The 16,696-nt window shown below is 39.1% G+C and overlaps 1 protein-coding gene across 1 annotated transcript in view; it reads left to right on the forward strand.

The window, feature by feature from the left end:
• CPD (carboxypeptidase D) overlaps positions 1–16,696 on the forward strand; it is a gene marked incomplete at its 5' end in the record, with an annotated part of 96,967 nt that continues 80,271 nt past the window's right edge. The window contains 2 exon segments of the mRNA XM_006169621.3: positions 1–137; positions 7,936–8,183. Of these exon segments, the coding sequence (XP_006169683.2) occupies positions 1–137; positions 7,936–8,183 (385 nt within the window).

Consider the following 16,696-nt stretch of genomic DNA (forward strand, 5'->3'; position numbering starts at 1 on the left):
GGGGCCAGCGGCCGCGACAACAGCCTTGGCCGCGACCTCAACCGCAGTTTCCCGGATCAGTTCAGTACCGGCGAGCCCCCCGCCCTGGATGAGGTGCCCGAAGTGCGCGCCCTTATTGACTGGATCCGCAGGAACAAGTGAGTGTCGCCCACCGCCTTTCTCCACCCACGTGAGCCTCCAAGGGCAGAGGCTGGTCCTGAAACCCAGTAGGTGCCCTAGCATTGCTTGCTGGCCGAAGGGGTGGGAGTAGTAAGGGTGGAGGAAGACACCCTGTAACAGGGACAGGGCCCAGGCCGCTCAGCCTCCTGTCCCGCTAATCGCCGCAGAAACATTGCTGTCACCTGTGAAACAGGCTGTCACCTGTGCAAGGGATGGTTGGAGGAGAGCTCCTTTCTGGCATTTTGGTCCCTACTCTCACCTTAGATTATGGGCGTTGGAAAAGACCTTAAGGGTAACCTAGGCCAGTTTACTCATTTCGCAGATATGCTGTCGGTATTACTGTCTTAATACTGTAGGCACCGTTTTAATCTTTCCATGACTGCATTATTCCACTTTATGTCGGCCACACCTTGAGGGCATAGAAACCATCCATGTCTCTGTTTTGCATACTGGGAAACTGTGGATCAGGTTGGTTAATTTGGTTAAGGTACGGAGTAAGCGGTGTCAGAGTGAGACTTATGCACTCCCATCCCTAGTTAGTGCTCTTACTGGCTAAGCAGGGAGATGGTAGCCCAGAAACTGTAAATGACAAGCCCAGGTTATTTGATAGAAGGTGGTTCTCTTTCAATCTCTGACTCAGCTGAGGGGTATATGGACTTGGATGGCGAATTTGAGCAGACCTTTGAGCAACTTCATTTAGACTCCGAAGAGTTTCTGATGCTATTCGTGCATCTAACATTGGCGGGATTCTAACATCTAACATTCTGGGAAGAATGACTAATTGTCACACATAATACACACCTTGCATGGTATGAAGCACGGTGTGTGATTTATTTATTTTTAAACATTTGCTAAAGGGTATGTGACTTACTGGAGAGAGACAGAGAGAGAGGGAAAGTGAGAAAGCATCCCCGGCTCTGGGGATGGTCACAGTGTAATTTCTTCTCCTTCATTTCTCCTTTTGGGATTTTGGGCATGCACACACACATAGCTTGCGTTTTGAGCTACATGCCTATTCGGCCATGGGGGATCCACCTGTCCTAACCACCATGTGACTGACTGGCCCAGTGAGTGGTTTAAAAAAATTAAAAAGTGGAAGCATGAGGACCTCACGAAATTTGTATATAGAAAGGGAATCTTATGATATGTGGTGTGTTTATGTACTCGGTTAAACTTTACAGGAATTGTTCCCACCAGGAAAGTATACACGGGCTGCAAGAACATGGACCATGCTTGTAGAAGAGATAGAACTTGAGCAGTCTTGAGAGATGGATAGGATTTCAGCAAAAAGGAGAGGAGAAATAAAGGAGAGGAAGTGAGCATGCACCCTGTTATTTTTCAAAGCATTGGCTTTGTCAGCAAGCCCCCATTTTTATGTTTTCATAAGGCTTTTGAAGTAATAGTTCATCTTTCCCATCTTGATTTGAGACAGATTTCTGAGTGATAGGTACGATAAAGGTAAATAATGAACAACGAAGTTTCTCTATGCGACCTGGAATGATTTCTTTTATAAGACTTGTCATATATAGCGAATACAGAGAATTTGTAGTCATTAAGACAGTTCTAGATTTTTTTTTCTACATTTATGTATTTATTTCCTCTTGAGAGAAAACCATAGAAACTGGCATCCTCACCAGGGTCTTCACACAATGATCCAGACTGAGTCTCAGCTGGCCTGGATCACTTGCACTTGCCTGCCCTCCCAGCTTGCTCAAGGAAGTCCCAGGGTCTAAACCCAGGGCTCTTCCCACGTGGGTACAGTTGTGTTAATCATGTTCTTTGGCCCCACTTTCAGATTTTTCTTTCTTCTATCTTTTGCTTTATTCTATTAGATCTCTTGTACGTAATTAATCTAACATATAATTTTTTTGGAAAATGACCTCTGAACATCTGCATAAAAATATGACTTTGACATACACTATCGTGAGAAGCTTTACTGGCCAGGGCTTTTCTGAGATGATATATCAAATCCACTCTTGGCATTGCTTAAATACTTAAAATGCCCAGTCATGACCCTTGAAGGGATACAAATTCTGTGACCGATTTTTCTTTTCAGTATTATGCTGTGACCAAAAATTAAAATGAGCTTTCTCTTGGTAGAAGTCACTTTGAAGCTATGCTGAAAGCTTTAAATGCTAAATTTAGTACTCAAAATTCTCTCTCTGGGTAACGCTTTTATATTACTAGTATTTAAATATTATAAGTTATGATCTGGTCTGGTTAGTTCAATGACAAGAGTTTGTGAGGATGTTAAAAGCTCATGTGTCAGTTGGTGTTACATTAAAGCATCATTTTGTTCTGTGGCTATGGACTACTCTAAGCATATCTAACATGTTTTTCAACATGTATTTCAAGCATAGTTTCTTCATAATATCATTTTCTGTGAACTTTTTTGAAGATACTCAGTTTGTATAAAATATTTTAATTTCATCATTAAAGTAAGTACTTTTTAAAGAATTTTTAAAACTTTATTTATTGTTATTATGTGTTTTAATTTGACCAGAGAGAGAGAGAAAGTGAGAAAGCAAGTCGCTAGGTCTGAGACTCAAACCACAGTCAGCCATGTGGGAGTTCGGCATCTTTAAACCACCATGCTACCTGCCAACCTCCAAATAAATATTTTTTTTTTTTTTTTTTTTTTTTTTTCCTTTTTTTTTTTTGGGTGCATGGCAAAACCAACCTCCAAATAAATATTTTTTTTTTTTTTTTTTTTTTTTTACTCTTCTGTTATAGGGTGCATGGACTCCCTGGGGAGAGGTAAACACACACACACACACACACACACACACAGAGAGAGAGAGAGAGAGAGAGAGAGGGAAAATGAGAAAGCAAATTTACCAGGTACCACAGTCCCTTCTCCATTCTCCTCTTGGAATTTAGGGCATGTACATACATGCACCCGATGCAGGGCTTGTGTGTGTGTGTGTGTGTGTGTGTGTGTGTGTGTGTGTGTATGTACGATTTCCTGAATCTTTGAAATTTAGATAGCCAGACATCAAGGTTTCTTAATTTTTGAAATGTTATCTAGAGGGTTATCTGGAGAGTGAGCATAATAGAGTTAATTTAGAGACTTACTTTTGAATAGTTATAGCTTCTTGTTTTGCATTTACTTAAATCTTATACCAGGAGTGACTTACTAAACTCAGGTATGAGAAACACTTGAGAGAATTGATTTGAAACCATAAAATGCCTTCCAGGTAAAATTGGAGTAAATATACAAAATTGGTTTGATAAAGATTCAAAGCCCTAATCTTAGGAGCACTATTAATAGGTGTCACTTTTTCTTGCAATCCTTATTATAACATTGATACTTTAGATAGAAATTATTTAAAGGACCAGCAAGCAGTGTGATGATTAAAACAGCTGGATCCCACATGGCCAACTTGAGAAACATGCCCAAAATCCCAAAAGAAGGGAGAAATGGAGAAGGGATTGCGGCATGTCCATCCTCCATAAAGGTGCTTTCCCATGCTCAGTCTCTCCCCTTTTCTCTCTCTTGCTCTCTCTAGTAAGTGCACACATGCACATAAGAATGTGAGGGGATGGGGAGCACCTTCTACAGGGTCTGCTCACTCTGTTATCTTCCTCCAGTCCTCCAGCCCATCAGATCTTGGGCATGCTCTCGAGCATTCCTGGCCTGTTCCAGACCAACCTGGCCCAGGATTTGAACTGTGGTCACCATGTGGGACCACCAGCTTCTTTTGAGCAGCACAATTCTGCTGCACCATGTAGCTGACTCTGTTCATTAGTTTAGAAATACAAACCAGAAAGTAATAATACCTTAGCTATAAGGAAGAGGTGAGTAGGGAGGAGTTAGAAAGTTATAATATGTACTTTGTTTCTGAATCATCCTGTCACCCAGGGTCTGGCAATGCAAGTTGGGAATAGAGGATAGTTTGTAAGGCAGACAGGACACTAGATATCCTCAAACAAGTGTTTGGTTGAGCAGAAGCTATAAAGCAGTCATTGTGCTAGATTTGTCACATGTTACTCTTTATTTATTTACAGGGATTTTTGCTATAGGGCGCATGCACTTGCCGGAGAGACAGAGACAGAAAGCAAGAAATTGCTCCCTGGGAGGATGGCCATACCACAGTCCCTTCCCCTCTATTCTCTAGATTTTGGGCCGCACACATATGTACCTGGTGTGAATTTTAAGCTGTCAGGTCCAGGACTCAAACCACAGTATACTACGTGGGAGTCCAGTGACAAAACCATTATACTATCTGGTCCCAACATGTTATTTTATTTAATTTTCATAACAGCCTTGGGGAAGGAGTTAGCATTAATCCCGACTTTATAGATGACAGAGAAATTGGAGTTCCGTGAATCAGAGGTGGTAACTTCTCCTAATCACGTTAATAGTGAGTAACAGATCTGGGAGACTGAATGTTCTTATCCATATTTCCCTGGCTCCAAAACCTGTTCCACTGCCACTACACCAAATGGCATTTTGCTCTGGTATCTGGAAGAGTGCTAATTATAATTATATTAGTCCTTAACTAGTTTCTTTTCATATCTATTCTAGTGTTTAATCACTATCATTATTAGCTCAGTTCTATCTTCTGATGAACAGATTCTGTGCTACAAGTAATTTTCATTGTTTGATCTCCTTTGGGATTGTACTGTTCTTGCTTAAAATAACCTTTCATATTAGACATATGATAGGCTTAATTTTCTTTGAAGCATCTAGAGAGAAATATTATATATCACCCCTTTTAGAATTTCCATAGGTCGTTTAATTTTAACCTGAGAAACGCAGAAGCAAGAAAATCCAATTTAGTGTGCAAAGAGAAAAGTATTTAATCTTTATTCATAGTAATTACTTGAACTGTTACATAAGGGAAAGACACACAGTTAGGACTTAAGCATGTTTTTTGCCTTTAGCTTTCATTGTTAAAGGAATTCTTTAGTATTTCTATATCTGTAAATTTAACCAGATTGTAAGTTGTTTCACTTAAAAGTAGAAATATTAAAAACAAAACAAAACAACTTGATAGGAGCAGCCTTGCCTGTATGTCAGTTTATTTTTTAAATGGCCTATTCAGAAACCTTGGGGGCAAGAGAGAGCTGCTGCTTTTGCAGTGAATGCAGTGGAAGACTAGTCTTTGATATGCTCTATTGTTTTTCTCTGAAAGCAGCTCACTGTATCAGATTGTTTTTGTTTGTTTATTTTTGTTTTGTTTTCCTGAACCCTTTCACTATGTCTTTTTTCTTGAAAATGTCAATTTAGTTTACTGTGAAACTAGAGTAAGACAAACCTAAAGTGCTTTAAGTTAGACTCCTTATCTTAACATTTTCTTAGGATAGTAAGTATAAAAAGCATTAAAATTATTAACCTAACTCATGTATTCAGCAAATATGAGGAGTTTTCAAAAAGATCAAAGACAACATATATCATGAAAAAACTATGCATGATTTCAAAATCTTTTTGCACTACAATAAACTCACACTAGTTTGTTATAACATGTCTGAATAGGATTTAGTTTGAGGGCCTGAGAAGGGTAAGACATCAGTTTGAAAAGAACTGCTGTCAGAACAACATGAATTCTGTTAAAATTGACACAAGAACACACATATTTACAGTGAAGCTTGAGTGGAAGAATGGTGAAATCATAGTTATTTCACAAAAAGTTTATAAAGACTGTGCCCTGGAGAAATCAGCAGTTTACAAATAAATAACTCATTAAATCAATCATTGATTAAATGTATTAAAAAATGTAAAAAAAAAAGAAACAAAATATAAAATAAAAAAATTAAATCAGTCATTCAATTAATTAATTATATCCAAAATGTGTTTATTGGGATGGCTTCCCACTCATCTTGAGTCAGGGTGCTTTTAGTGCTGCTTCCTCCTGAAGGAACATCCTTCTGTAAGCCTCGCTTTTCCTCCTGTAGGCTGGCAGAGGACAGAGGAGCAGCCAATGCATAAAACTACCGTCTGTGCCTGGCTAAAGACTGTGGTGAATGTATAGCATCCTGGGCACGTACATCCATGAAGAAGGAGTCTGGGCTCTGCACCAGGCACTTCTTGTGTTTCCTCTTCTCTTCTTCTGGAGAGGGATGAAGGAGGTCCTTTGCGAGAGGCATGTTCTTGTGGGGAGGTCACCACCACCAGAACCAAATGGATAACTCATTTTAAAAAGGGCTAAGACAACATTGAAGTTGATGTTCGTAGCAGGAGATTATCCACATCAATTTGCAAGGAAAAATTAATCTTGTTCTAGCCCTAATTGGAGAGGACCCACAAATAACAACAGAAACAATAGCCAACACCATAGATGGCTCAATTGATTAAGCTTACGTCATTTTTTCCCCTAAGTTTATTTATTGCTATTGAGAGAGAGAGGCAGACATTTCCAACAGTGTCTTCATGCCATAGTCTAGTCCTTTTCTCTGCTAGCCTGGATCATGGGCATGTGTGCCTAGAATGCTTAGGGAGGCCCCAGGATGTGAACTTAGAACCTTTCCTATGTGGGTCCAGTGGTGTTGTTAACTGCTGTGCCACCACTCAGGCCCTGCTTATACAATTCTGACCAAAAAATTAAAGTTGAGCAGATTTTCTGCTTAGTGGGTGCCAAAACTGTTGTATCCAGATGAATAGCAGGCAAAAGCAGAACTTTCAACAGAATTTTTACACAAGCAGGATTAAGATCCTGAAGCATTTCTTCCAAGAATTGTAACAAGAGATGACACATGACTTTACCAGTATGATCCTGAAGACAAAACACAATCAAAACAATGACTACCAGAGGTGGAAGTGGTTTAGTTAGAGCAAAGGTTATGGCACCAGTTTTTTGGGAATGCTAAAGGCATTTTATTGACTTTCTGGAGGGCCAAATAACAATAACATCTGCTTATTATGAATGCATTTTGAGTTAGGCGAAGGTTTAGCAGACAGATTCCCAGGAAATGCCCAGGAAAAGCCCTTCTCCACCGTGATGATGGTCTTGCTCATGCCTTTCGTCAAACAGGGACCGTTTAGGGAGAGCGTCAATGGGAAATCATGAGTCATCCACCTTATAGTACTGATTTGGCTCCTTTTTCTTTTTTTGTTTCTTAATCTTAAATTTTTAAAGGGCACCCATTTTTCTTCAGTTAACGATGTAGAGAAGATTGCACTGATATGGTCAAATTCCCAGGACCCTCAGTTCCTTAGGAGATGGAGTAAATTGGCTGGTATCATTGCTTATAAGAGTGTCTTGACCTGAGTAGAATTTATGATGAGAAATAAAGTTTATATTTTAATTTTTTTGTCTTTCAATTTCATTTTACATGAACTTTTTGAAATCCTCTTGTATTTACTTATACCAGCCACATATTTTATAAAATTGACCTATTATGAAGAATAAGTATTAGGTTAAACCACAAGACATTGTCTTTTTGTAGTCAAAAATTGGTTGAATATTGGCAAACTCTTTTAGTTCATCTTAATACATGAATCTGGAATTCTCAAAATGTGTCCTGAAGCATTCATTTATACCATGATATTCAGCTACTTTTCCAAGGAGAGAAAAGTCTTCGAAGTTATTTATGATTAACTTGAATTAACTGTTAGCTGTTTAACTAAAATTTTAAATTGATAATACTTTCTTTCCATTTTCTTTTTTGTTGTTAGTGCTGGTCTTTTTTAAACAGCTGGCAGTTGTCCTTTAGGTCTCTGAGAGAGATCTGAATTCATTTATAAAAGATGTAGAATCTTTAAATGCATGTTGTTTACTGCGTTTCCCCCCCCCCCTTTTTTTAGTGATATGTGATCTGGTTGTGTTTTCAAAGGTTTGTGCTTTCTGGAAATCTGCATGGTGGCTCAGTGGTAGCAAGTTATCCTTTTGATGATTCTCCAGAACACAAGGCCACTGGAATCTATAGCAAAACCTCAGATGATGAAGTCTTTAAATACTTGGCAAAAGCTTATGCATCAAACCACCCCATAATGAAAACTGGTGAGCCTCACTGTCCAGGAGATGAAGACGAGACTTTCAAAGATGGGATCACGAATGGCGCACATTGGTATGATGTGGAAGGTATGCAAAACACTGAATTTGCTCTATTTTCTCCCTTCTTCATTTACCTTTTGTAAGTATATCGAGTGGGGAAAAAAGACACTGGAGAATTCTTATTTTTTGAAATTTTAGTTCTTTTTAATTTGAAATAAACCCACAGTGAAAGTGAAAGAAGACTATATGGCAAAAACCTAAATATTCTTCATTTATGTTCACCCACTGTCGTCTTTCCCCAATGCTCTGTTCTTCCCTCTTTTTCTCTTTCCACATACATACATGATCATGGAATGCTCTTTTGTTTTCTAAATTGTGGTAAAAAAAGACATGTAACAAAATTTTGCCATTTTTAAGTGTAAATTCAGTGGTAGGTATTATTGTCAGTGTTGTAACCATTACTATTTCCAAAACTTATACATCACCCCAGATAGAAACTCAGTAATCATTAAGTAATAATTCCCATCCCACTTTATCCCTCCACTCAGCCATTGGTAACCTCTAATCTACTTTCTCTCTTGGTGAATTTGCCTATTCTCAATATTTCATTTAACAGGAGTCACAGTATTGGTTCTTTTTTCTCTGACTTATTTTGCTTAGCATTATGTTCTTAAGGTTCATCCATTTATTATCATGTATCAGAACTTTATTCCTTTTTTTTTTTTTTGGAGAGGTTTTTTTTTTTTTTCTTGCTATAGGGCACGTGCGCTCGCCCAACAGACAGAGAGAGACAGAAAGACAGAAAGCGAGAAATCACCCCCCAGAGGGGATGGCCACGCCGCAATCCTTTCTCGTCCATTCTCCTCTCAGGATCCTGGGCACACACGCACACGCACCCGGTGTGAGTTTTTTTTTTAGAGGTTTTCGCTATAGGGCGCATGCACTTGCCAGACAGAGACATAGAGACAGAAAGTGAGAAATCACCCTCCAGGGGGGATGGTCATGCTGCAATCCCTTCTCCTCCATTCTCCTCTCGGGATCTTGGGCACACACGCACATGCGCCCGGCGTGAGTTTTAAGCCACCGGGTCCGGGACGCGAACCGCGGTCGACTACGTGCGAGTCCAGTGACATAGCCATTACGCTAACTGCTGGTCCCAGAGAACTTTATTCTTTTTGATGGCTGAAAATTCCTTGTACGTATACATTTTATTTATCCATTTATCTAGTGCTCCCTTAATGAGCACTGGGTTGTTTCTACCTTGGCTACTGTGAATAATCTTGTAATGAACATGGTTACAGGTATCTTTTAGAGTTCTTGGTGTTAATTATTTTATTATACTTAGGAGTAGTAGTTTTTCTTTTTTTTTTTTTTTTTTATGTTTTTGCCATGCATTCATAGAAGAAAGAGAGGGAAAGTGAGAAATCATACCCCTCTCCCCCAGGGGAAATGACCATGCCGCAGTCTCTTCTATGTTCTCTTGGAATTTGGGGCACACATGCACACATATTGTGTGTGCTTTTCAAGCCCCTGGGTCTGGGACTTGAACTGTGGTCAGCCATGTGGGAAGCTAGTGCCTTAACCACCATGTCACCTGTTGGCCCTAGTTATTCCAAGTTTATCTTTTGAGGAACTGTCAAACTGCTTTCCATAGTGGCTGTACGATTTACTTACCTATTAGCAATAATATCTGGGTTCCAAGTTCTCATAAAATTCTATCCCAAGGGTTCCAAGTTCTTGTGAAATACTATTATTGAAAGAATTGTTGAAGTGAATTTGAATTATTGGTCTAGTTATAAATGTATAAAAACAATAATTATTCCTTGTTCTTTTAAAAGCTTTCTATGTACTACTAGAGGGCATGGCCATGCCACAGTCCCTTCTCTTCCATTCTCTCCTCGGGATCTTGGGCACTCACACACATGCACCCAGCGTGAGTTTAAGCCACCAGGTCCAGGACTCGAACCATGGTCAACAACACAGGAGTCCGGCGACATAGCCATTACGCTAACTGCTGGTCCCATGGCAGCTTGCTTTCTCACTCTCTCTTTTGTTGCCCCTTTTTTTTTTTTTTTTTTTTTTTAAAGAAAGATTTTTGCTATAGGGCTCATGAGCTTTCTGGAGAGACAGAGAGAGAGATAGGAAGTGAGAAATCACCCCCCCGGGGAGGGGGCACACTGCAATCCCTTCTCCTCTCTTCTCTCTTCAGTATTTTGGGCATGTACACACCTGCGCCCAGCATGAGTTTCAAGCTGCAGATCCAGGATTCGAACTGCAGTCTTCCATGTGGGACCCCAGAGACGTAACCATTATGTCATTGGCCATCTGCTGGTCCCTAACTTTTTCTCTTCTTAGAACCTGCCCATGGTGACCTATCTAGTTTTTCCTTACCTTTTTATTGTCAGTCACATTATAAAGTGTCTTATCACATGTCTCGTAATGTGTTTTTATTTAAACGTTTGAATTGCTCTTTGACTTTTTTCTTTTTTTGTTCTTTGACTTTTTATGTTAAGTCATAAGTGTCACAAATGTCTGTTTTGAGGACTTCATATTTCTAGAGTTTTCTGACTCTCTGTAATTTCTTCCAGTGTTTCCTGTATAGAATAAGCACCCACAAAAGTGGTTTGAACTATTTATAAGTCAGACTTTCCTTCCATAACGGTTAGTGATTTGACAGCCATTCATTTTTTTTTTTAATAGATCAGACGGGGTTTGGAGGGCCAGCAGGTGACATGGTGGGTAAGGTTTTGTACTCCCACATTGATGACCGAGGTTCAAGTCCTGGACCTGGCAGCTTGCTTTCTCACTTTTCCTCTCTTTCTCTGCCTCTCTCTGGTGAGCGGGCATGCCCTATAGCAAATTAAACAATAGTAAAAACAATAAATAAAGTTAAATAAAATAATTCTTTTTAAAAAGAATTATTAATAAAGTTAAATAAACATATTTATTTTTAGGAACCAGCAGTTAGCGTAATGGCTATGTTGCTGAACTCCCATGTAGCTGACCGCGGTTCAAGTCCTGGACCTGGTCACTTAAACTCACGCCGGGCACGTGTGCACGCATGCCCAAGATCCTGAGAGAAGAATGGAGGAAAAGGGATTGCGGCGTGGCCATCCCCCCCGGGGGGGGGTGATTTCTCACTTTCTATCTCTGTCTCTCTCTCTCTTTCTGGCAAGCACATGCACCCTATAGCAAAAACCTCTCCCCCCCCAAAAAAAATATATATATGTATATATATATTTTTTTTTAATTTGATGAAAGAGAGCGGGAGAGAAAGCAAACTACCAGGTCCAGGAATCGAACTGCGGAATGCCATTTGGGAGTCCAGCGCTCTTAACCACTACACTACCTGCTGGCCCCTAAATAAATAATTCTTTAAAAAAATAGATCAGGGCCTGGGACCAGCAGTTGGTGTAATGGCTCTATCGCTGGACTCCCATGTAGTCGACCACAGTTTGAGTCCCGGACCCAGTGGCTTAAACTCATGCCGGGTGCATGTGCGTGCGTGCCCAAGATCCTGAGAGGAGAATGGAGGAGAAGGGATTGCGGCGTGACCATCCCTCCTGGAGATGATTTCTCACTTTCTATCTCTCTGTCTCTCTCTGTCTTTCTGGCGAGCACACACGCCCTATAGCAAAAACCTCTCTTCCCCCCCCCCAAAAAAATAGATCAGGCCATACTTTAATGTATGATTCTTATATTTCAATCTTCAGTAAATATATTTCATAAAACTTAACTTTGTGAGCTGGTGGTTTTTGTGATTTAGTCAAGTTGTTTCAATACTTTGAGATGATGTTACTTAAGATAAGGGGTTGAAAAATAATTTCCTTTTTGAAAAAAAAATAAAATTAGGAATAATTTCTATTGGCAATGATTGAGGAAGGTAAGTATATCTTATACTACTTAAATAAATATCCTACCTTGATAGAAACTAAGTGTATTTTGGTCTAGTTATCAGATTCTTCTGATTCTTTAAGCATCTAAAGAAACTTAATTTTGCTGCTGCCATTGTTATTTTTATAAGCATCAACTTATCCTCTGTTTTAGCTGAATGAGAAGATGTGATTTCTTCAATCACTAGCTAATTTTTCTCCCCACCTTAGCAAATATCAAGCCATGTCTCCTTGAAGAGGAGACTGTGATGGTTTCAGTAGTTTCAGTTTTGTTTATCGCATGTGGGACTGCAGTGAGCAAGATGTTGTGAAACCTTGTGACTAGGCATATATTCAAACCTGAATGTCCCGAAGAATTTTACTGATGCTCTATGTGATGTATTCAGAAACTCTAATTTAAAGAAGTACAGGCCTCTAGAGCTGAAAGCCAATACATTAATCTAGCCCAACCCTTTTGCTTTATAAAAACATCAAAGCCTGGGGTCAGCAGGTAGTGTGGTGGTTAAGGGCGCTGGACTTCCACATGACCAACCATGGTTTCAGTCCCAGACCTGGTGGCTTGCATTCTCACTTTGTCTCTCTCTCTTGTACTCTCTGGTCAAACTGAAAAAAATAAGTAAATAAATAAATAAAGTTAAATAAGTATTTAAAAAAGTCAAAGCCTGAGGGAACAAATAACTTGTACAATATATTTATTCATTTAGCGAAAACTTACTGAGTATCCTCCATGTCCCATATGCTATATTGGGTGATGGAATACAGTGGGAGCAAAACAAAAATGGTTCCTGCTCTCAAGGATCAGACAGTGCTATTAGTGCTGTGGAAGGTCGGTGTCATCTGCCCCTACAGTCTTTACCTTCACTGCCAACATTGACTCAGCATGTCTAACTGCCTGTGCGGATAGGCCTTGCTTCTCTCAACATGTCTCTCAAACCTGCAGGATTCATCTAGAAATCACTGTCCTAATAAGGCCTGTGAATTAGTCATGCTCACCTGCTAAAGCCTCATTCTGGGAGCCAGAGCTGGACTTGTTTATGGAATAGGGTGCCTTTCTTTGTCTTCTTTTTTCTTTCTTTCTTTCTTTCTTTTTTTTTTTTTTTTTTTTGAGGTCACACAGTGTGCTGATTTGTATGCCTTTGCCTACCATTCTTTCTCCACAGCTTTGAATACAATATAAAATCTGCCAATGGTTTAGTGTGTCTATTCCAAAGCATGTTTAATAAAATTGAACTGTAGTCTTTAGGTCAACTTTTAGGAATTGCTCCTTCAACTTATAAAATTTAAGAAAGAACAAGTAACCTCAGACTACCTGTAATTAAAATTGTCTGATAAAAGGTCACAATTTTGTGTAAATTTTAGGCTGTTTTCTTGGGCAGAATATTGTTACATTTTAATTTTCTGCAGGTAGAAGGACCCTGGAATCCTCCCCTCTGCCTTGGGTTTGAGTATCAACTCTGCTGTAATTAGCTTTCCTTTTGTGAGTTGGGGGAGAGAGCCACACACACTTCCCCTTATCCTGGACAATTCTCTAAATCGTAATTCCCACATATACAAAATAAACACTATCTACCTCACAGGATTATGATACTCAGGTGAAAATGTACGTAAAATACCTAGCCTAGCATCTGGCAGCATGGTTACTTATCTCTTCTTGTGTTTAAACTTCAGGAGGATAGGGACTTTGTTTATTCTGTTTTCTATTTCTAGTATATAAAACCATGACTAATATATAGATGGTAAGTAGAAGGCTTTAATGAATTTTTGAATAAATGAATTCATGTCATCTGAAAAATGAGAACATATTTTAAAATTTAGATGATTTATTAATAGATGATCTTTTTATGGTTGTTGCTATAGGGTGTGTGCACTTGCACCCCTAGGGGGTATGGCCACACCACAATTCCTTATCTTCCATTCTCCTCTTGGGATCTTATGCACTCATGCATATGTCCCTGGCATAATTCTTAAGCAGCCCAGTCCAGGATTTGAACTACAGAGTTGGCCATGTGGGATCTAGCTATCTTAACCTCACATCATCTGCCGCTCAACCTTTTTTTTCCCTTAAGCCAGAGAGTGCGTGTGTGTGTGTGTGTGTGTGAGTGTGAGAGAGAGAGAGAGAGAGAGAGAGAGAAAGCTATCTTCTAATGGGGCATGGCCATGCTACAATCCTTTTATCTCCATCCCTTCAGGATTTGAACTGGTTGGCCATATGGAATCCTGCTCCCTCTACACAGCACTTAACCACTGTGCTATAGGACTGATCTCTAGCTAATCTTTGTGTGTTTTTTTTCATTATTATTATTATTTCAATTTCTTTTATACATTCAATCACGTTAGTTAGCTTGCAAAGTGAAAATTCCAGCATGCGTACATTTTGCACAGGTCCAGTTGACAATACTATAACAGATAATACTCAACAGATAATAACCCATTTCTTTGTCCCATAAATGCCTTCCCTCTCTATTTTTCTCTTTAATGTCCTTCCTCAAACTCTACTCCTTCACTCTCCCTCTTCCGCTAATCTCTAGACTAGATAGTCTTACAAACTTCATAAAAATATTCTTCCTAGTTTTGCTTCAACTGTGAGAAAATAAACTTGCCTTACTGTTAGTGCCTCTAAACTTTTTTTTTTTTTAATTGCCAGTGGGTGCATGCGCTTGTGAGAGAAAGCACTCCCTAGTAAGTTTGGTCACATCATCGTCCTTTTTCCTCCATTTCTTTGTCCCATCAGGATTCGGGGTATGCGTGCACTTACTTGTATCTGATGGTGCTTTTCAAGCCACTGGGGCCAAAATTCAAACCATGATCAACCCTGTGGGATCGACTTTTTATGCTCAGCATTTAACTACTGTTCTGTGGGGCCAGCTCATAGGTTTTAGTTCAGAATTTTTTGAACTTTTTTTTTTCAATTGTGACCTATAATATATGTTTTAGTCATTTACATGTATTTCATGTGACTATGTGTAATACATAGAACTGAAACAGTTTCATTAAATAATGCTTACCTTTATAATACATTGCTTGTTTTTTTCTAGTCTGTTCTATTTCATTAAAAAAAAAAAGTGTGTCTGAAAGCGTTAATATTTCTCACAATCCCACTAATGGGTTGTGATCTACAGTTTGAAAACACACTGTTCTTAATCACTTTATGGTAGAATTATTTTTAGATTTTAAGTAGGAATTAAACACCTTACGAGATATATGTGATAACTTCTTATTAGGGGTTTTGCTTTTGCTCTGGCTTGTTTTATGTCTCAGTGGTTTTCAGTAAGGGCTGAGCAACAAATGTTTATCTCAGATGATCTTTTTTGAGGTTTTTGCCATAGGATATGTGTGTTCACTGAGAGAAAGAGAGGGAAAGTGAGAAATGACCCCCATGGAAATGGACATACTGCAATCCCTTCTCCTTTGTTCTCCTCTTGGGATATGGGACAAACATGCACACATGTTGGTATGATTTTCAAACTGCTGGGTCTGGGACTTGAACTGCAGTCAACCCTGTGAGAGTCCAGCACCTTAACCATCATGCCACCTGGTGGTTCCTCTATGGCTTTATCAAACGTTCCTTCTTCTCCTTTTATACTGTGAGCAGAAAGTTATGAAATATGACAGAATGCATGTAATATAATCAGTTCAGTTTTGTGTGTGTGTGAATATAAACTCCTTTGATGTGGGGGGCATCAGTTATTTAACTAAAGAGAAAGTCAGACTGAGCTTCATTAATGTGCTGTAAGTACTGAACACTGGGGCCAGCAGGTGGCATGGTGGTTAAGATGCTGGACTCCCACATGTCTGGTGGTGGTTGGAGTCCCACACCTGGTAGCATGCTTTCTCACTTTCTCTCTGTCTGTCTGTCTCTGGTGAGTGTATGTGTCCTGTAGCAAATTTTTTAAAAAAAGAAAAAAGATAATTAATTAAATAAATAATTAATTATTTAAAAATAAATAAATACTAAGTGCCCGAGATGCCTTGGCTTGAAGTAGACTGCTGATGGAAAGGGAAAAGCATAGAAAAATAGTTACCACACCATTTTTCTGTGACATAAAAAGTTAGATTTGGTAAAAAAGTAAAATAAAATAGACCAAAAAGTTCATTCTAAGGAATGTTTTCTGTGTCATTAACTCGAGTGTTATGAATTAACTGATGGAAATTGGAATTAAAACAAACAAGAAATGAATAATATAAACAGAGTATAAATGAAAGAATACAATATGTGATATTAAGAAATAGATAAATCCATAAATATAGTAGGAAACTTAAAACATGCCTCTCTCAGAAACTGTTAATTCATAAAGACACATATATGAATAAAGATACACTTGTCTTGAATAACAAGCCAATCAGACCTCTGTAATGAACTTGTACAGAATACTGTCCTCATGGGGCCAGCAGGTGGTGTGGTGGTGAAGGTGCTGGACTCCCACATGGCCATCTGTGGTTTGAGTCCTGGAGCTGGTGGCTTGAAAATCACATGGTGTGCTGTGTGTGCCCAAAATCCCAGCAGGAAAATGGAGGAAAAGGGATTGCAGCATTATCATCCTCCCAGGGGATGATTTCTCACTTTCCATCTCATTGTCTCTTTCTCTGGGGAATGGGGAATTCACGTGCCCTTTGGCAAAAACCTAAAAAAAAAAAAAAAATTAACACTGTTCTCATATTTAATTTTCCTGCACTATCTATTTGCTAATTGGTGGTACAGATGACTAA

This window comes from Tupaia chinensis, unplaced genomic scaffold, assembly GCF_000334495.1.
Source record: "Tupaia chinensis unplaced genomic scaffold, TupChi_1.0 Scaffold147340_1, whole genome shotgun sequence".
Lineage (NCBI taxonomy): Eukaryota > Metazoa > Chordata > Mammalia > Scandentia > Tupaiidae > Tupaia > Tupaia belangeri.